The 22,656-nt window shown below is 39.2% G+C and overlaps 1 protein-coding gene across 2 annotated transcripts in view; it reads left to right on the plus strand.

Annotated features, from left to right (window-relative positions):
• The first annotated feature begins 10,971 nt into the window (after positions 1-10,971).
• SLC41A2 (solute carrier family 41 member 2) overlaps positions 10,972-22,656 on the plus strand; it is a 57,730-nt gene continuing 46,045 nt past the window's right edge. For both annotated transcript variants that reach the window (XM_067536161.1, XM_067536162.1), the window contains exons 1-4: positions 10,972-11,637; positions 17,711-17,818; positions 20,159-20,230; positions 21,215-21,359. In XM_067536161.1, coding sequence (XP_067392262.1) covers positions 11,083-11,637; positions 17,711-17,818; positions 20,159-20,230; positions 21,215-21,359 — 880 coding nt within the window. In that variant the 5' untranslated portion in view covers positions 10,972-11,082. The remainder of the gene's footprint in view (positions 11,638-17,710; positions 17,819-20,158; positions 20,231-21,214; positions 21,360-22,656) is intronic.

The following is a 22,656-nucleotide window of genomic DNA, read 5'->3' on the forward strand; positions in this document are numbered from 1 at the left end:
GGATCTCAGTTTATCTACCTGGAAGGGATGAAGAATTGAACCAGAACAGCCAGGATTTGAAAGTATGCTTCCAGGGAGCCTAGGTAATTCAAACCAGAGGCTTTCTGGAGAGATTTTTTTTTAATTACAGCATTGAATTGCAAACTGGATGGTAACCACATGTGACTTCTGGACTGCCCTGGTTTAATATTCTGGATTGACAGGGCATCTTTCCTTGTGGCCTGGAGGCATAGCTGCTCCAAATGGAAACTTATTTTAAAAGGGTACCTAGCTAAAAAACGATTAGGTTTTTCTGAGGGGATAATTGCGGGTGGGGGCTCTCTCTGCCCCTGTAGCTCCGCTCTTCAGGGTGCTGGGGAGGGAGATTGTCAATGTCATCACTCCGATGCTACCCTTCCCCCCATTTAGCCTCTGCATGTGTGTGTGTGTGTGTGGGGGGGGGGGGATTAAAGTGCCCCTTTAGCCCTTCCACTAGGATGGCTGTGGGGAGGGCACAGGGGGGAATCAGTGCCCCTTTTGTTCAGCCCCTTCCCCCCTGGGGAAGCTCTCCCTAGCTCCACCCCAATACCCCCCCTTTGTGTGTGTGGAGGGGGGATGTCAGGGGTATCGCTGCCATCGCAGCCCCACCCCGTCCTCAGTCATTGGGTGTCTCCCTACGCCCCCGCATAGGGCTGTGACCAAGTAATCGCCCCTCCCCCCCCTTTATAGGGGAAGGGGGGCGTTGGGGAGAACAGCCGAGCGGCCCCCTCCCCTGTGTTTAACGCGCGTGGTTTAGAACGCGGCGGCCCCGGCCCGGCAGCAGCTGCCACGCGCCGGAGCTCGGGCAGGATGACGGTCGGTGGCGGCTGCTCCTAGCGCTCAGCTTCCCTCCCCCCCCCCCACGCGGGGGGTTCCCCGCGAGCGCAGAGCCGGAGCAGGACCCGGAGCAACGGCTGCCGCGCGCTCACAGCGTCATTCACGGGCCACATCATCAAGGGGGCTCCCCCCGCCCTCTCCGTGCGGGCTCCGCGCCTGCTCAGTGGAGGCGCCGCTCACCCTGCCCGCTGCCGGGAGCTGTCACCGCTGCAGCCGGGCTGGTCCGTGCGGAGAGCGGGCAGCGACCCAAGGCAGCGAGCGAGCCAGCGGCCATGGCGAGGGGCTGCGGGCTGCCGGCGCCGCCATCGCCCAGGTAAGCGGGAGCAGCCGGCGCGTCAGGGTCCCCTAAGGAGGAGCAGCGAGGCAGCCGAGCACGGGCAGGGGATGCCTGGCACCCGCCGGGGGAGGGAGGCGCTGCCGGGATCGGGGCCCGGGGAAGATGCTGCGAGCAGGAAAGTTTCTAAACAAGTGAATGAGACGAACGACCCAGCACCCCTCCCCCATCCACCGCCCAGCTACCCCCCCCAATCCCCTCCCCCATTCACCCCCACAGCCCCCTCCCCCGTCCAATGCAGATCTAGTCCCCTCGCACCCTTGCCCCTTCCAAGGATCCACACATAACACCTTCCGCCTCCCATCTACTCCTACCCTCACTGCCCATCTACTCCCCACAGCGCCCCTCCCCCACAGCCAGTTTACCCCACACAGCCCCCCCCCCTCCACTGCCTGTGAACAGCCTGTCCAGGGCAGTGGGTCTCCGCCTTTCCAGGCTCCTGTACCCCTTTCAGGAGCCTGATTTGTCTTGCGTACCCCCAAGTGTCACCTCACTTAAAAATGACTTCCTTGCAAAAATCCGACATAAAAATGCAAGAGGATCACAGCACACTGGTACTGAAAGCTTTCTTTCTTTCTCATTCTTACCATATCCTTATAAAATAAATCAATTGCAATGTAAATCTACACTTCCACTTCCGTGTATAGTAGATAGAGCAGTGTAAACCGGTCATTGCCTGTATGAAATGTTAGTTTGTACTGACTTCGCTAGTGCTTGTTTTGTAGCCAATTGTAAAGCTAGGCAAATACCTGGCTGAGCTGCCCCTGGAAGACCTCGCCGTACCCCCAGGGGCACACGTATCCCTGGTTGAGAACCACTGGTCTAGGGAACACAGTGCCCTCCCCCCATCCACCACCTGTCTATCCCCATAATACCCCCTGCCCCACACTGCCTGTCTATCCCCCAGAGCCTCCTCCTTTCATCCACCACCTCCTCCCCTCATCTACTACTTGTTTAAACCAATGTATTGTTTAATCCTAACAGTTGGAACAAGCTATCAGAGAGAGAGGATTTTAAAACAACAAAAGGTCTATTTGTATGTCTGTTTTACCTACTGTCCAATCATCCCTTGATAGATGCCCTAAACTAGCCTCGCTTTCCTACTCACCCCTAACCTCTCATGTCTGGATGTCAGTCTGTTTACCTTAACTGTCCTTCTCCCTGCTTGAGGAAATGTGCCCTTTCAAAATTAGTCGGAGTTCTTTCTTCTCTGTTTGCAGACTTTTTGGCTATGCTAGTCCAAAACCAGGTTGGTAGACTCAATGGGAAGTGGAGCCTGTCTCATAGTCAATTGCTCTGCTATTATCCTGTAACAACTCTCAAGTGTTTGCTGTGTGTGGTGGTATCTGATCTAAAGTCATCGTTTTTGCCTTTATGTCTGTTTTCCAGCAGCCTTGTGGATTTAAGCCAATATGATCTTACAGTAAACATCTCACTGAACGGGTCAGCACACATAACACATAGTAATTTACAAGCCTTCCTGTCATTAGTATGAATTAGTGAATTTCTGCTATATATACAAAAGTACAAACCAAAAAGAAATACACACCTATCTGCTTGATCTTCTCACTCCTACAAAAATATGGGCCCAATGAATTTAAGAACTGTTGCATCACTTAGTATATGAACTGGGGACATCAGATATCACTTTCACTTCTAATATTATGCTTGCTGTAACTTAGTATTGATCTTATAATAAAATCAAACAATTTTTATGACATAGGTCTTTAGCGTAGAAATAGCCATATGGTTGTATGCAGTGTTGTTGTAGCCGGGTGGGTTCCTGACTAGGAGAGAGATAAAGTAGGTGAGGCAATATTTTTATTGGACCACCTTCTGTTGGTGGAAGGGAAAAGCTTGCAAGTTACACAGAGCTCTTCCTTGGGTGTGGGGAAAGTAACCAATGTTTCTGAGTTAAATAAAAGGTGCGACAAATTATTAAGCATGAGGGGTCAGACATGATGTAGAGACTACTTAAAATGAAGTGGGCAATTAAGGGTTAGCAGGCAGTAAGGTGTATTACAAATTGTTGTAATAATCTATAAAACCAGTCTCTGGTAAGTCTGTGGTTTTTAGTATCCCACAGAGTTAATAATTTAAGTTCCCAAGCTCATCTTTGGAAGGTGTTATGCAGGTTTCCTTTGAGGATGAGGACTAAGAGGTCAGATATGGAGTGATCGCTTTATGAAAAATGTTTGCCCATGCGTGATAGGGAATTTTGTCTGCTGTCATTTTTCTGCATGAGTTCATTTAGAGTGTAGTGATTGTCTGGTTTCACCCACATAATTGTTGCTGGGGCATGTGATGCACTGGATGAGGTTCACCACCTGTTGTGATAGACGTGTAGGACCCCTGAATCTTGGGGTTATTGATCATTGTAGCAGTGGAGATATGTCTGCATGTTTTGCATATGTTGTTCTGGCAGGATCTTTGAGTTGGTGTGTCCTGGTCTGTGGGGAGCTTGCTTGTAATGATCAGCTTGGTGAGGTTGAGGGCTATTGGAAGGCCAAAAGAGGAAATAAACTGTCTTTACCAAATGTAAGAGGCCGATGTTTACAACATGGAAAACAATACACAGTAAACAACATGCCCTGATTCTCATCAAACTAACTGATCTTTTTTAAGACTGACAAATTAAACCATAAGTTAGGATAGCTTTATACTTTGGCAAAACTACAAAAATTAAATGTTTCTTTTGTAGTTCCCATATGTAATATTTAGATAAACGTACATAGGCTAGATTCTGTGTTTTGAAGTGGTAGAGTTTCTTAGATAAGTATGTTTACATTACTATGTTTATCCTTTTGTATGTTTGTTATGGTTGTGTTAAAGTATTTTCAAAGGGTATATACTGTAAGAGCAATGCAAACATTTAGTACAAAAGTACTTACTTTGGGATCTTACCATTATTTTTAAAATACCTGCAAACTTATTTTAAAAAATGGAGACTGACCAACTTTGATTTTTTTTAAATGATGGCTTGAGAGACTGATTCTAAATTTAAAATGTAAAAGAAAAAAAAATGTAATTTAGGCCCTAATTCCGCAAAGCCCGTTGAGAACATGCTTAAATGCTTTGATGAGTTGGGGTCTTATGCCATAATATTATTTTTACTTCAGATAAATGTTTAATATTCCTATTTTACCAATTGGAGACTGAGGAATGGAGAAGTTAAAGGCTGGATCTGCCGTTGGTGATTATATACTGCTAAAATGCCTTTCAGAGACATGCTAAGTGTGAACTCCTTTGAAACACAGTGCAGTCAGAAAGGATTGTAGAGAATATTGTATGCTATTTACAAGGTTATATTACTAGATTTGCTACTTTGCATTTATTTGCCAAAAACTATCCCCCTGAAAATTGGAAGGCTTGCTTCTAAGTGTCAGAATCAACACAAATCTCATAGTTACACTAAATCTCCACTTCTATTTTGTGTGTCAGAGAAATATTTTAAAAGCAGCCAGTTAGTATATAGCAATATGATGCATTCTTATGAATTGGTTTGTAAAGTTGCTCTGCAAGATCCCCTCCTTTCTAATATGACAGAACTAGTCTGGGCACTTCCTGATAAATGAAAATGTATCAGGTTCTGGCATAAGTGATTTTGTCTGTGCTGTGAAAAGGTAGTGACTGCTGCAAAAGTCCACAAGATGGTTCAATATGTGGTCTTTTAATTTTTATTAACCAGCCTCTGAAAAGGACTGGGATTTTAATTTATCATAGCCTTTGCGTCTGAAAAATATTTGTGTTAATGTGTTATACCATGGGATCTACAACAATTGTTTCTTGTACTGTGAGCCCCCTATTGGTGGACTCTCATTTAAAAAAATTCAAATTTTGATAAAATTACATGGCAGTTTGATTCCCAAATGTCTTCTGTATTTCTTCAAGGCTTTAAAAATTTCACACCTACTAGAGAGAGGGACAAACTTTGCTATAGCAGTCAATATGAAAGATTAAAATGGGAGGTTCTCTGGCAAGATGGAAGTGCAGCACTGGCTTTCATTTAGCTTCTGGTATATTTCAAGGTATTGAGAGTGACCTACAATTACGTCAATGCTTTGGGACCTGGTAGTCTGAGAAATCACCTCTAGTAAAGTTGTGACTTAAAGGTGTGCTTGTAAAAGACTGATCTTTGTTCTTTGCCCCAATCACAAAACATGGGTCAGTGTTATAAAAGTAGTACCCCAGTCATATGGTAGGGATCAGTATATCCACTAATTCTGGTAGCTATTGTTATAACTCTTCCCATCCCTTTTTAATGATATGCAAATAAAATGTCAACCAAAAACAACTGTTAACTAATACCACCAGTTAATAAAAGACACAGAGACTTGAGGTAAGGATAGCTTGAACCCCTTGACTGATAAGAGGATTCTTCATCTCACTGGACATATGTCAGTAACTCTCTCTGAAACTCGGTGGCTTTTTTATCACATGACCACTTCAAAACAGTACCTTCGTTAGTGGTCTGTTGGAAGAGAATTACCAAAATGAACCAATTGTATTGTGGGCCATTATTTGTTAACCCATCTGAAATCTCATGGTGAGCAAACTAACTTATAGTATGTTGCTACTCAATGTGCTGTGCATAAGTTTAGTTTTAAAATGTTTAGTACCCCACTTATAAGAGGTATTTTGTCTCATTTAGTTCAAATAGATCTACACCAACTTGTGAAAGCAAGCAGGATTCTCATGTGGTTCTTTTTCATTCTGTTTCCTGTATGTGTTGCAGATTTCTCACTTAGATACCTTACCTTGGATGGCAGCATTCTTTCCTGGCCAGAATAGGACATCTGTTCTTTTCTTCTATGTTTCACAATCACAATACTCAGATGAGCTGTGCAGAAATGTTTATCTCTGACTTCCTGCTGTGTAATATCCCTTTGTTCAGAATCCTATCATGCATCAGTTTCTGTGGTCCAAATAAGTTTTCATGCTTGGAGGTGCCTGGGCTTTTTCTGTGGGTTGTCCATGCAGAAATACTCTTTCAAGTTGTGGTAAAGCTGTGGGTTAGCTTGTGTTTCTTGTCTGAGCTTGTCAAATTTTATTTAGGAAATGGATAGTAATTAGTCACATTTATTTCCAACTTCTCTTCAGATAGCTTCTTGCTTTTGCCATTTATAGGCACTCTTGAAAGCATGTTTAATATATGATGTTCCTTTCTGGGCCTGTATTTCACATTTAGCTAGTACTTTTGCTATTTCGTGATCACTTTCAGAAGTCTGGGTGGTACTTTCTGTAGTTTGGGTTCCAATGGCTGATAGTGTATTTCTTCCTTGACCTTAGACATTCATGAAACCGCACACAATCAAAACCAGTTGCCAACATTTCTTTTTCAATCTGAACATAGTTCTGTTTTGTTTTTAGCAGGTGCCTATGCCACTAGGCAATTGGCTTGCAGAGGTGTATCAAGATGATGTAAATTTGCGTTGACCTAGATCTTAGGCTCGTTGTTAATCTTAAAGTGTATTAGTACTGGTGCTTCTCTGACAGCATTTTTAATCGCCAAAAATTATTCTCTTCCCAATCATCCCAGTGCCATTCTGTGTTGTCCTCAAGCAGCATGCTGAGTAGAGCACCTTCTTTAGCGGTGAACTTGTTCAGATATGATAATATGCCCACAAGTCTTTGTAGAGTCTCCTTGTTTAGGGATCTTTCCATTTTCCCAGCTGCCCTCACCTTACTTGAACCTGATCAAACTTCTTTGTCACCGACCACTTGACTACACATAGAGTTACTCCTAAATAACTTTTCCTGATTAACTCCATATGTGGACATTCTTATTCCAGAATAAGTGTGTCTACACATGGAACTAACCAGCAATAACTCCATGTGTAGAGTGACTGATTGGGTATCCTACATAACTAATCTGGCACTTATTCCAGTTTATTTTAAGGTTCTTTTCTTTGTCACACCACAGAACAATACTGTCTTTCACTGTGTTGTTGATCACTTTTGCCCCAAATCAGCAGATCATCAAAAATTACTTTTTCTGCAGCCAGCTCCTCAAAATTCTGGTCATGGGACGCTTTAATTCAACTCTGGTGCTCAGGCAGTCCAAAAGGAAGTAATTTAAACATGCATCTTCTAAATTAGGAAATAAAGTTTTCACTTTCTCTGTCAAGTGGGACCTGTCAAAATCCTAGGCTTCCCTCCAAAACAGAAATGACTTTTGTATTTAGAAGTTGTAATCTTGACTGTTATTGGAGATTCTTATATGATGGCCTAAACTGAAACCTTTGTAATCTATATGGCTATCTCTGTTCTTGCTAATGGGGATCTAGATCAGTTATACCTTTTATGCATTTCTAGCCTGTTAAATATCATGTGGAGAAAGAAAAACAAACAGACACAAACTTTTGCATCCTATATAATGGCCAAGTTATACACCCTTTAAAGCATCTGTATCATCAAACTGCTCTTCATTTAAGCACACATGGGACTTGCTGTTCTACTCTTTCAGATTCAGAATGTTATCTGTCCTTTATGCAGTAATGCTCAAATAACGTTGCCATATGGAGTCTTTTTGTGCCCACAATGTTAAACAAACCTAATTTTAGATTTTAAAAGCAGACACTAATCTCTCTCTGTTCTAGCTGTGATTATGTTGCCCTCATCTCCAGTATCTATTTTGAAATTGGTTTTCTTCATATGTTTCCAGTGTTACAAACAAATTTTGTAAAATCTTGCTTTGTAAACTTATTCAGCTCCAAATAAAACTTAATTTTTGTGTTATCACAGCTTTGTCCTTCATTTGTATATTCTTAGATATATTTTGCTTTTGTGTTACTTTCAGCAAAAATTGCAGAGTGACAAACTTTGGGAAAGTGGTTGCTTTTATTGTGTTCATAAAACTTGCAACTGTTGTGTTTGGACACCTTTACCCTGAGTTGTGATTGCCTGCATGTTCATTACAAACAAATATAGTCTCCACCATTTGTTTACCATTGTACTCTGCCTTGGGATGCATTTTTAATTAAACACACTTCTGTTCTTTCACTGCTTGTTAGCACTTTCACTTGGGAAGCACAGTTTTTACAATTTTTTACTAAGTCAAGTCCATTTCTCCCAATAACCAGGTCAAAGCAAGGTTATCAGTTATACTACAAATAAATTGCTCTCTAATTAGGACTTATCTACACATGGAGTTGTTCAGGAATAACTGAATAGACAAGCTCTTAATCCATCTAAGATTTCAGATTTATATGACTTCAGCTTTAATACATAGTTGTGTAACATCATCATGGTCAGTTATCTCATCTGACAGGGTTTCTTGTAAAGAAAATATGCTTTCCCAAGTGACATTCTTGTGGAGTTCTATATTTTTTAAAGTTTTCAATGGCTGTCTAGCACCTGCAGTTTTCTTCATGCTCTCCTTGGAATGTATTGTAGATCTCAATGTGTGTGGGCTTTCCACATGTAGCTGTGGGAAATCTCTTCCCAGGTTTCTGTGAAATACCAATTGCTTCCAGGAAAATGTAGAAAAGCTGTTATTTCCTTCCACCATCTACTTGATTTCCTTCCCGACTGGGATACAGGTGTTTTCACTTGGTGCATTTCTGCCAAAAATTCAGTTTACTTCTGACACTATATAGTCAAACATGGATAAACCAGGAGTCCTGTAAAAGACTAATCTGTATTTCCTGGCTCCAGACATTTGACATGAGCCAGTGACAAAGTGTATCACATGACAGGATCAAAATCTATGGACTTAAGTGGCTACTGCTGTTATCTTGCCTCTCATATAGTATCACTGCAGAGATCAGGTGAAGTACTCAAACCTATACGCCCCTGGTTTAAGCAAGAAGGAGCTGCTGCTAGTGTGTTCTCAATGAGTGCACTGACTGAGTCTTAGTTCACTTCACTCTACTCTCTTGCTCTTCAGGGCACTCTGTAAGACACATTACTTTTCCCAGAGTTTTAAGATGTGAGAGGGGCAAATGGTTCTGAAGTGGTCGGTATTAAGAATTCAGATGGGTAGTAATGCTCTCTTTAGGTACTTTTGTTTAATTTTTGTTTGTTTCGTATCAATTGTATATGTGCTTTGGGTTTAGACTGTTATAAAAAATCTAAAATAGTTTAAAAAAAAAAATAGTGTTTTTTAAATTCTTTTAAAAAAAGAAGTCCTGGTCAGAAGCCCAAGACCCACCCAACTGCTGGACAGTAGAAAGGTGGTGGGGATTCCTATCACAGTGTTATCTCTTTAATTGTGAGCTTAATCTTTTATCAGAGTTCCCCTGGTGCTACATGCTTGCTCAGCCAAACCCAAAGGGGTAAGCACTGTATTCGCAAAATGTTGGTCATGCAAGGGAGCTGCCCTCCGGTGCTGCTTATAGAGGTGGATGGTTGCACGGACAGGAGACACTCCAGCAGTCCTGCTGTTACCTGTCTAGAGAAAGGACATCCAGCACTCCATTTGGTCTCTGTCTCTCTGTGTTGTTGTCTAAACACAAAAGTTGTACAACTTCAACTATACTGGTATAGTTAAAATGGTACTGCTCCTCTTAGCCCTGGTGTGGATCAGTCAAACCATTTTAAAGGTACTTAAACCAGTATAGCTTGTTCCCATGTTTTCTCTTGGTGTCTCTGTCTGTGGAAGTGAGGGCGAGTGTGAGTGAGAAGAAGAGAGAGTGAATGGTGAGAGAGAGAAAATGAGTGAGTGAAGGGGTTTAGGGCAGGCATAGTCAATTCTTTTTTGTCAAGGTCCAAATTTCTTGATCAAGATCCAGACTCCAGAGGAAATAATAACAATAATGATAATAACAAGTAAATAAAAAGATTTCAGGGTCTATTCAAAAGCGTCTCACAATCTTGATTTGATCCGCAGCCACCTATTGAATACCCCTGGTTCAGAGGATAGAGTTAGAGGAGGAGTGGGGTGATTAGAACAGAAGTTAGAAGTAATCTTTCATATTGGCCTCTGAATAGTAGGTCTGATAAATTTTTAACCCTTATTCTGCCTACAGGGAGAAAAAGCTTTCTGTGTCTCTCTTCTGCTCCCTTCTTTTCTCTGGAGCCTCTTGACTATTGGGGTGAGAGTGGATCTATATCTAGGTGCATATCTAGGTGCATGTTTCCTTCCTATAGTGTGGATCTGTGAAGGCAACTCTGAGAACAAGAGCAAATGTTTGGGAGAATACAAAATTTGTTACCTTTCTCCTAATCATAAAACTTGAGTAAATAATTCCAGAGAGCTTGTTAAAAAACAAGTAACTTTTTTAAACCTTGTCATGCATGGTAGTGTCTAAAGTGTAGCCAGATTTACAAGTGTAGCTTGTATTAAAGGTGTATTACTCTTATTACCCCACTCCTTCCGAATGTTTATTCTTGTGCAAGGTATAGCATGAGCCATGTAGCAGGTATGTCTCTGCTCATCTTTCTACCAGTATACTGACATATCTTCATCTGATGACACAAACCTTCAGCAGGACTGCTTCCTACCCAACTTAACCAGGCACCAGTATAGTAACAGGTCAATGCAATCCAAGAATTTAGAGGTTTGTCCTTATAGTGTTCCTAACCTCTTCCTTCTCAGCTTATGAAGGACCAAGTTGTATTCAAATTCCTTCATTTCATAACATACTGCCCTAGATGATACAGTAGTTACATGAGAATGTAGGCTATGATATGTCTTTTCTATTTGTTGGAATAATTATAATAGATGTATACACACAGTCAGGCTACTGAAATATTTTTTTTTTCCAGATCCAAACTCAGTTGTGGAATTGCTCAAGATCTAAGATCCATGAAGAGAACATTTTCTGTGTAACAAAGTGAACATTTTGATGTATTTGATTTTAAAATCAATGATTGTGTGGTTGTTGTTACTTCACCTTTTCATTGAAGTTTAAAGAACAGAGTGATCTTCCCAGTAATATTTTTGTAACACTATGACTAACTGTAAAGGAAGATCTACCACTACGAAAACAAATGGTAACGTTTATGATGGAGAAAGTTTTATAAATTGGACTACAAATCTAAATACAATTCAGTCTGACAAGTTTCTGAACCTGCTGTTGAATATGGTTCCAACTGTTTACCACAAAAAGCAGGAAGAGAGACACAAAAAAATGAATGGTGTCTGGCAAGATGGATTACAACACACAGGGCACAATTTTAATGTTCGATCGGATCAACACATGGATTACCATCACTTCTCAGAACCAACTTTTCATGGTAGTAGTGGACACAGTCCAGCTAGCTGTAGCCCAAAGTATGATGACTTTGCCAATTATAATTACTGTGATGGAATGGAGACTTCAGAAACAGATGCCATATTGCAGGATGACAACCTGTCTAGTGATGGTGATGAAGACATCATTGTAGAAGGGAGCAGAAAGCAGCCAAAGGAATCCAGTAGTATTATGGCATTACAGATACTTGTACCATTTTTGTTAGCAGGATTTGGAACTGTTTCTGCTGGTATGGTTTTGGATATCGTGCAGGTTGGTATTCACTTTACATGTTTTTTAGATAATCTAAAGTTTTCCCAATGCATTCAAGTGTGGCAGTACATACTGCTTTATTTTGTACTGTCACTGACATTCAGCCAATTTTAGGTAGCAAGAGAGTAATACACTCTTGCAAACATTTAACAGCTCCTATTTTTCAATAGGAGGTAATGGAAACTTGAAATTTGCCTGGGGTGTGCTCACTATGTCACAGCTGTTTGGTGACAACCTATTTTTTTATTATTTTTATTTATTTGTATTGCAGTAGCACCGTGGAGCTCTAGTCTAGTCTAGGCACTGTATAAACACAGACATTGGCTGAATCAAAAAAGTTTTAAAAATTACTTAATGCATCTTGTGACAATCAGGGTCCAGACACCCCGAAAGGGAGAACAGGAGGTCTGAACCTCAAATAAGCAATTGAATCAACTGGTTGCACACAACATTGTGTGTACAAATATGTCAAGCAATGTCTTTTATGATAGCTTGTGATGTTTTGAATTTGAACTCGGTAGTCATTATACACACTGGTCATTCTGAGATATGTATACACCCTGTGTATGAATTTATGTATATAGAAAATTGTGCTCATAATTTGTGCTGCAGCATTCAGCTCCACCTCACAACAGGGCCCTGGTTAACCAGGCAAGGAGAGGCTGCCTCCCTAGCCAGATGAAACTAGCGCTAAGCACATAACATTGTACAACCCAGGAAAGGAGAAATGATGGGCCATTAGGGGAAGTGGGAACACATTAAGACATGCTGGCTAGAATTTTTCCACCTTAAATAACCATGAGTCACCATGCCAGAAGAGAGGAAGGAGAGGGAAAAAAAAGAAAAAAAGCCCTTTTAAAGGAGGCTTTATACAGAAATCTTCATCCAGAAGGGAGGGACAGTTTTGAAGGCTGAGGTTGTCTGTGAATGCTGGATCCCCTCTATGGCAGGGTGGAAGCCAGGGTGAGTTGAATGTTGCAGCACAGGTTATGAGCAGAGTTTTTTATATACATAAATTCATAAGCACAGTGTATATACATATCTCATAATCACCAAATTCAGAACATCAACAGCTTTCATAAAAGATCTTACTAAACATATTTGTATATACAATGACATTGTATACAACCAGTTGATTCAATTGCTTATTCTTTGGGGTTCAGACCTCCTGTTCTTCCCTTATGGTGTCTGGACCCTGATTGTCCACATGGGGATTGGTTCAAAATTATGTTGGTACTGATGCATGTATGCCTATGTAGCTGAGTGGAAATTCTCATTTAATATATGAATGCTCAATGTTCCATTGGCTCTGCATGTATGCATGGTAGAAAAGTTGAGGGAAATTTCTCACTTTAGCTAGCTTTCTTGTATGACCCACATTGATGTATCTGATATCCTGTGCAAATTTATGTGGAATATGGTCTGTGAGGATGTATATGATACCTAGAGGAGAGTATTAAAAACCTTGCTTCATTTCATACAATCTGTAAAGGTACATATGGAATTACATGTTTTTGTTCGGTTTTGTTCAACATCTTCATTAATGATCTGGAGGATGGGATAGATTGCACCCTTAGCAAGTTTGCAGATGACAATAAGCTAGGGGGAGTGGTAGGGATAGGATACAGAGGGACTTAGACAAATTGGAGGATTGGGCCAAAAGAAATCTGATGAGGTTCAACAAGGACAAGTGCAGAGTCCTGCACTTAGGACGGAAGAATCCCATGCACAGCTACAGATTGGGGACCGACGGGCTAGGCAGCAGTTCCTAGCAGCAGAAAAGGACCTGGGTGTTATAGTGGATAAGAAGCTGGATATGAGTCAGCAGTGTGCCCTGGTTGTCAAGAAAGCTAATAGCATATTGGGCTGCATTAGTAGGAGCATTGCCAGCAGGTCGAGGGAAGTGATTATTCCCCTCTATTCAGCATTGGTAAGGCTGCATTTGGAGTATTGTGTACAGTTTTGGGTCCCCACTACAAAAAGGATGTGGACAAGTTGGAGAGAGTCCAGCAAAGGGCAACAAAAATGATTAGGGGGCTAAAGCACAAGACTTATGAGGAGAGGCTGAGGGAACTAGGCTTGTTTAGTCTGCAAAAGAGAAGAATGAGGGGGGATTTGATAGCAGCCTTTAACTATCTGAAAGGGGGTTCCAGGGAGGATGGAGCTAGGCTGTTCTCAAAGGTAGTAGATGACAGAACAAGGAGCAACGGTCTCAAGTTCTAAGTTGGATATTAGGAGAAAGTTTTTCACTAGGAGGGTGGTAAAGCACTGGAATGGGTTACCTAGGGAGGTGGTGGAATCTCCATCTTTAGAAGTTTTTAAGCTGTGGCTTGACAAAGCCCTGGCTGGGATGATTTAGATGAGGTTAGTCCTGCTTTGAGCAGTGGGTTGGACTAGATGACCTCCTGAGGTCCCTTCCAACTCTAATATTCTATGATTCTATGATACAGGGCTCTTTAGAGTATTTACAGTATGTGGAGGTGAGAGTATGGTTCTTGTGTAATGAATCTGTTATTGTGTGCATCTATCAGAACTACACACTAACTTTAATAATATAGACAGGGACCAAAATCACACTTCTAGCACTCTGCCTTGTGATGGAAGTATGTCAGGATCCCCCAAAGCTAGAGCCCACTGGTTTGAGGAAAGAGCCTCAATTCATGGAGAATGTTCAGACTGAGAAAATAGACTGTCTCTCACTTTTGAAAGCTGAATTTCCATATAGCTTCATGATCCTAATTTGAAGTATTCTTGTAATTGACAGTTACTGAAATAGATGAAGGTCATGAGACTGGACCCTAGATTTGCACTTGAGTTGAAGATGTCACCAGAAGCACTTCAGTGGAGTTATAGTTCTGTGATTTACAGCTGACTGTTTATGCAATGTTTCTTTGTACTGTAATGTTCAGAAAAATTCAGTGGAAGCTAAAACCCAAGAAAATCCAACTGGATTAGCTCAATTTCTTGCCTTCTCTTCCATCTTTGAGGGTTACTTTGTTTTTTTCTGTCCAGTTGCTATTTTGCATAGTTGGTGGAGTTTTGGAAATTCTGTGTAAATAAAAACTTAACCACTTTCCCTTCTCCCTCCCACCCCAGCCGCACTTAGAATTCACAGAAATCTGTTTTAACAGATATGAATGAACTGAATTCCTTACCTGCAAGGGAAAAATAGAGAGGTTTATTTATATTCGAAACTAAATATTATTTGACAAGTCATAAAGTGCACATAATGACAAACAAAAGGTGATAGTCTCTGTCGTTCAAGATCTCAAAAATGAGAGCAAATAAAGCTGGGACTCAAAAGTTCAATCAGGAAGCAATTACACTAAAGAAAAGGACTGTCTTGAAAACCAGTAAAAGGGAACCAAAACTGGTATGCAAATATTGTTGCTTCCTTATACTGTGGTCTTGTAGTGTATTACTACAATATGTAGTTTAAATTCAGTCAAGCAGTGTTTTTTAAGTACTTAAAATTTGACAGAGAACACATTTTCAAAGCAAAATTTAAACCAGAAAAAAAACTATTACATTTTCTTTAAACTCAAATTCGTACAAAGCTTACTTTAAGATTAAACTCCTGATCTGCAAAGATTAAAGCACGTACATAACTTCATGCACATATGTAGTGTTAGCCTTGTCCAAACATAAAAGTATCTCCAGTTTAATTAAAATAACTTTTTTAAATGCATTTAGTTAAATTGATACAAAGGCCTGCATGGACACACACAGACCATTTACAACTGGTTTATGTTGATTTAGTTCAAATAAGTATATGAACTGGTTTAAATATTTAAAAACTAGTTTTAGTTAAACTGGTGCAACTTCCTTGTGCAGACGTGGTCCAAGAACATTAATTTGCATAAAATTATGCACATGACTCGAGTCTTTGTCAGACTGAGATCTAAGTGACGTAAGAAGTTGTCATCAACTGAAAAACTATACTTCTGTCTGAATATTATACCTCGTGTTATAAGCCATACCTAAGATTACTATAATTGAAAGAGATTAGAGGATAATTTTTTTCAGTTGTGTACTTGGTGCATTTGACAGCACTTTCTAGTTATGTCAACAATTTCTCTTGCTTTGTGCTGGTCTTTCATACAGTAACTGGGGAGAGAATCTTAAAAAAAAAAAAAAAAAAAAAAAAAAACCCCACCCATATGATTGTAAAATTGACAATGATACTCAAGGACAGGTGTACCTGATACTAGTTTTAACTCATTACAAAAAATTGACTAGATTTCAGGTTGATAATATCCTTTTAAACCATGATTGTAGTAACTTCTATGCCAAGCTATTAGTTTCTAATGGTAACTTTGACTCACCAGCAGTGTCATTGAAATGTTAGAAAACTAATTCTGATTATATACAGTGCAGATGGAAATGACATACTATTAAAAAACCCCTCAAGATCTATGTAAAAAGAATATAAAATAAACTCAAAGAACAATGAAGCAGGACAGACAGAATGTTCTAACTACTTCAGTTCAGCCTTTATCTTTTTTAAAAACGAGAAAACAAAGCATCAATGCCAACTGTATCAATTTAGGAACTTAATGTGGTTTTTATAAGTAAGATGTATAAAAAGGCTATTTGAGTTTTTTCTCTCAGGCTCTAACTAGCTCTGTTTTGCCAAGAAATGAATCTGTATAAAGAATGTTATTTGTTCAACTCCCTTTCTGATTAAATGGCTTTTTTTATTAATACTGACTGTCTTAGTTTTCCGGGCTTCATTGCATATTTGCTGCTCTTGTGGCGAGAATACTTAGGGTGAAATTTATATGGCCCTTCCTCTTATACCCACAAAAAGATATTTTGCCCTAAAAATTCAGGGAAGAAATTGTACCTCTCTGCCTTTGTGATAACAGTACATACCTTTTCACACTTCCTGGGTCACCTATTTAATCATAATAGTGTATTATTCCGTTAGCATTGTGTCAGCATATATGATGGCAACACGATGGTGAAAAGCGTATTCAGATAAAAGATTTACTTCTAGAACCGCAGGATGACTTCAGACATGAATGTGGATCCCCTGTTGAAGTCAGTGAGAACTATAAATATTAAAATGTTTGAGTAGGACACATTCATTAGCATCTCCTTTGGGTATATTTGCAAATCTTAACACTCATGAGTAAAGTTACCTAAATTGTTAAATGACCTCAGTTTATTTTATTTTGCATTTCCTGTAGAATCTTTAATTTGATGATCTCAAAAATCTTTACAAACATTAATTCATCAAGCCTCACAATGCTCTTTAAGGGAGATTGATATTTTTCGGTCGAGTTAAGTGACTTTCCCAACATTATACAATATGTCAGTGGCATAGCCAGGAATAGAATGTAGTCTCCCAATCCCCATCTGTAATCACTAGATACACTTCACCGGAAGATCAGCTTTACCTTTCCCTGACTATGTGAAGGCAGCTCAGAACTGATAAAGACAGACGTTGACTTTTTGTTTCATCATTATTTATTTATTTATTTATTTATTTATTAATACTTCAGTGCCTTTCATTAAAAGATCTTGAATGGCTTAAGTGGATTAGGACAGGAAGTAAAGAAAAATACTATGTAGAATTGAATTTGCCAGGGAATTGTAGGGAGGCAAAATGTAATAAACTAAATTGCTATTTGGTCAAGGTAAGTTTTTATACCCCTACTCCTAGTATAATTGTAATGCATGCTTTAATGACAAGATGTAGCAAGGAATCCAGTTTTGTCTCACCCAAAAGACAGCAGCAGAGTACCCCAAACACCATAAAAGAAAGTTCGTTTTGTACTCATTCAGAAGGGTTTCATGACCTGAACTGCCAATATTTATCCTAAATTTTTAGTAGAGATCTCTTATCCCAAGTACTGACCTAGGAAAAATTTCCAAATGACCGTTGACTTTCAATGAGACTTAGGTTCCTTGGTGCCTGTCACTTTTGAAAATGAGACTTAGGTACTTTTGTAAATATTACCCTTAGGGTTCCGAAATTTGTTGAGATCAGAATACTACATCGCCCTTAAAACAGTGTTGTTTTTTTAAAACTAAGTTGTTGTTTTTTCTTTATCTGCATTTTAAATAGCATTGGGAAGTGTTCAGAAATGTGACTGAAGTTTTTATCTTGGTTCCTGCACTACTTGGTCTCAAAGGCAATTTAGAAATGACCTTGGCATCTAGACTATCAACTGCAGTAAGTAATCTTTTTTTCCTCCTCTTCTCACATGTTTTGTAATATAAAAAGACAAAATTAATTTTCTGGAATAGAACCGGGCTTGGTTTATTTTCCTGTTGCAGGAAGTCCCCATAGCAAGGGTTGAATTAGCAAGGGGAAAAAATGGTGATACTCCTCCAGACTTCATCCACAAAATAATCTCTGCCTATGTGAGTCACCAAAATGAGACACTGCTCACAGTAGATTGAGTAGAGTTCCAGATATGATCATGCATGCTCTGTGCTCTACTGGGATCCTTGACCTTGGTTCCAGGGACTGAGGTGAGGCTGACTGGTTTGTAGTTCCCTGGATCCTCTTCCTTCCCTTTTTTGAAGATGGGCACTGTGAAGATGGGCACTATGATAAAGCAGATAAGATACATGTAACCTTTTGCATCTATTCACTCCTCTAGAGAAGAGGGTATTATTTTGCAATATTGATGGGTTCGATTAAGATACTGAATGGAACTGAATGACAGCTAGATTTTCCCAAATTCTTCAAATCTTTCAGGGCGTGAGTGATTAAAACTGTTTGAAATATGGGGAGGCTTCAGTCAGTTGGAAACCATGTAAAGTCTAAGGACATGTCTACACTAAGAACTTTTGCCGGCATAGCTGTGTCAGTCAGGAGTGTGGATGAAGTGTAATTTGTGACTGACATAGCTATTTTGGCAGTAGCCCCTAGGGTTTTGCCAGTGTAGCTTATTCCATTAAACCACTCTCCTCCCTCTCCCCTCCCTAGTGAAATAAGCTATACCAGTAAATGTGCCCTTTTGCTAGCATACACTGTTCCCACACTAAGAACGCTTTCCCAGCATAGTGTACTGGTACAACCGTACCTGTAAAGTGTAGACCTGGACTAAATATAATTAGGTTTCTGTATCAGAACAAAAGATTGTACGACAAACACCTATATTTATTACAATTGTTATGGGATTTTAATGTCCAATCCCAGAACCCTGGATGTCTTTTAAGGACTCCTCCTACAAAGGAAGGAAGGAACACCTCATATTTTACCCATAACCCACTATACAGCTGATTTAGCGGATATAATTATTAAGAATGACAATAAGAAATAATTGAGAGCTCTACTTCCCTGTGGAATTATTTATGAAGTTTATTGTGTCCTTTGAACACTCAAATATTTACTTTATATCATAGATTGTGATAAAGTACCTTATAATTAACTTTCAGTGAGTTTAGCTGGGTGTTCCCTCTGATCTGCTACACTCCTCCTAAACTACAAGCAGCAGGAACAAAATAGAAAAGAAACAGAAGTAGGAATCAACTAAAAAAAAAATCAACATATAAATTAATGAACTTCAGAAAACTTTAAGCAACAAAGTATGTTTGGTTAGAAAACATGAGCTTTGGCCAATATACTCAAAAGACTTTTAAAATGTCCTCAGACAGTGTTCAGTGATTGTACAAGTCTTCACATTTTGTTTTAGTTTTGCTGTCATCAAAAGAGTAAATATTAAAGAAATACGAAATACCTTGTGGAAGACCTTGTTTGAGGGTATTTGTTGTTGTGTGTTTTTGTGTGTTTTTTTGTTTTTGTTTTTTAATTTCATTTGAAATATATTGGATATTCTCAGTTCCAGCCTCAGAGAACTGGATTGCAAAATCATTTACAGCAGTGTAATTTCATTGGTATAAATCCAGAGCTGTAGGGCCAGATTCTGCTCTCGGTTATTTGACCTGATTTTGTAAACACTCGCACACACATTTGAACTCATGTAAGTAGTTCTGTTGAAGGGAAGATGTGTGCATAAATGTATACAGGATGAGGCCCCTAGAGTGTAACTTCTTGGGAGTATTTAGACTGACTTTGTCCTTAAACATTAAACATTGACACAGTTCTTATTTCTGCCAACATCTAATAGCTGGTGTATTTGGGCATGTTCATGGAAATTAAATAACATTCATTATGCAATTGGCTAAAATGTTCATCAAACCTCATCAGTTTAGGATAGTCCTTGTAGATGCTATTTTAACAGAACAGCAGCCACATCATTATAAAATATAGTTAATTTTTAATTATTTTAAAATAGCTGAAATTAAGCATTAATCCTCTTGAAAATCTTTTCCATCAAATACTGTTCATGTCCTATCAATATCTTATTACCAGATGTGTTCAGTGAAATTATGCAGGCATGTTATTGACTTTGTATTCATCTAAGGAATGGGTACTGCGGCAACTGTTTTCTAGTATGACAATTGACTTATCAGTGACCGTTACTGCTAAATCTTAAAGTTAAGAAATGGTACCATAAATAGAAATCCCAATGTCTAAAATTCACTTTTTTCATTTTGAAAGGTAAATGTTGGGAAAATGGATTCTCCCATTGAGAAGTGGAACCTAATAATTGGCAATTTGGCCTTAAAACAGGTAAGTACAATTTATTCATTTTGGCAGACTCTCTCAAGAACAGACTTACTTCAAGTACTCAGCACAAATTTTCACGCTAACAATAGAAAAATAGTCACAGCATACAAACACCACAACATTCTATCAGTTCAGATTTAATTTACTTCACTTTAATTTCTATTTTCTCATCGTAGTACATAGTCAATTTCTATAGCAATACAGATTTGCAGAAGAATAGAGTGGTTTTATCAATAAGAGGTATACTACAGATAACATCAGTGTAAATTTTCCCAACCTGCCTTGTCAAATATATCTCAACTCTTTTTTTGAAAGAGATTATTTCTAGGGATGATTAAAGAATAGTTCCATCGCCAGCAAAGTCCATTTAATCTTGACCTCTCAAATGCTTTCAATACTGTACTTTCACAGGTTACAATATTTAAATAACTGTGAAGTAGCTGTTAGATAATAAACAGTATTAAAGTGACTGTGACATTTGAGTAAATGACTGCATTTAAATTCAAAACAGCTGCTTAAATACATTTTGAATAACTGTTTCATATTTATACATTATAGTTAAATATATACAGTGCTAAGAACGTGTATAAAATACCCATGTTTTGACTCCGATGTAGTCTCCCATTCTCCTTCAGACATAGCTGTTTGTGTATGTTTTTTTAGGTTCCTGAGAATCCCCCAGTCATTTTTCTGTTTTTACCTTCATCATATTTGAGACTTTAAATCATTGTTAAAGCCTTTCTTATTGAAGAAGAGTGAACAGTTCTTTCTTCAGACTCCATAAATTCTACTTCTTGATGATCCAGGGAAATCACAATTGAGCTATACAAATGCTCCCTTTCCATAGTGGCTGAGTGTACTTCCTCTGAATCCTTCCAAGCATGAGACACGAGAGACAGAGATTGGTGGCAATTTGTTTATGTCTAGCAATTATTTTAAGTGGGTGAATTTTTTCAATATTAATGAACTCTTGTTTTGCTCTGCTAGGTCCAGGCGACAGTAGTTGGTTTTCTAGCAGCAGTGGCGGCAGTCACACTGGGCTGGATTCCAGAGGGCAAATACCACCTTGATCATTCAATCCTTTTGTGTTCTAGCAGTGTAGCAACTGCCTTCATAGCATCTCTTCTACAGGGTAAAAATATATTTTTAACTTTCTACAGTGACTTTTTCTTCAGTAAATATGGGCTATGCATATGTGTCGCAATGTTACTTAAGATATAAATCCCAGTAAAGTACAATCTGTCTGAAGCAGACAGATAGCAGTAGGATGCCCTTTGCACTCTTCATGCTAAAAATTAGAATCACAGTAATGAAATAGGATCACAAAAAGAAAGTAGGCATTAATTTTCCTGGATATCTCTTTTCCAAGATGTTTAATTTTTGGGGAAACAGCAGTGTTGAAATTTGCTTCCTCTATTTATCATTGCTCAACTTGTTTTGAATTATGACTACAATTCTGGCTCACTTCTTCATTATACTTACCCATAGATTATCATATCCTTTGAAGGAGTTTTTAAAAGAAACCTTACACCATATCTGTTGAGTAGTCTTCTATCACCCATCTAGTGATAGAATTATTTTATTTTATTGAATCTCTTAGTGAAACCATGTTTAAGTTCAAGTTTGAAAAAGTGTAGTGCTAAATGTGTCCACAGCAAAAGAAACATTGTAAAAACCAAATCCTAGTGGTCCTATGTTATCAATCACATGTCACTCCAGTCAAGATTATCTCAGAACAAAAAGGGTTGGCTTTAGAACTCTTAAGATGGGTTATGTCTTTATTTTTGAATTTACCACTGTACAATATACATTGTCAGTGCTTATTTGTGACTGAGCGACCAAATATTAGCCTTAACACACACTGAAGTGGGCTTCCAGCAAAATCTCAAGACTGGGGCAGATTTTTAAGACTTACATGTCACCTTTGATACTGTATGGAGAAACAGGTTATCCCAAAAGCCAATAAAATTATCCATGCATCCAACAATAATCTTCTTCTGAGATGTTCTGACATTTTGTCCAGGACCCAACCAAAGAAACCACTTTGAACCGCATCTGCATATCATATAGCAGATGGGCCTACCTCCTTCATGAATGGGTACTGAGACACAATCCTATTTGTGACTGTGGAAACAGACTTCAAACAATGGAACATCTCTTCAGATAATAATATCCTGGTGGTATCTCTGCTGCTGTCCTGGTGGTATCTCTGCTGTCCACTCAGCTTCACCAGAGGCAATCATTTGGATTGCCAACCAATTTAACATTGCTGGACATTTAACATTGCTGGTTTTAAGCCATACTAAAGAAGAAGACTCCACCTCTGTGGCCAAATAGGGGAGTAAGAAGGTGTTGGAGGGAGCTTTATGCCCTGTGAAGCTGTGCAGGGCTGATTCATATTGTCCTTGTTTTCACTAGGAAAAAAAGCA

This window comes from Emydura macquarii, unplaced genomic scaffold, assembly GCF_026122565.2.
Source record: "Emydura macquarii macquarii isolate MOO-44397 ecotype Brisbane River unplaced genomic scaffold, CSIRO-AGI_Emac_v2 contig_3530, whole genome shotgun sequence".
Taxonomy (NCBI): Eukaryota; Metazoa; Chordata; order Testudines; family Chelidae; genus Emydura; species Emydura macquarii.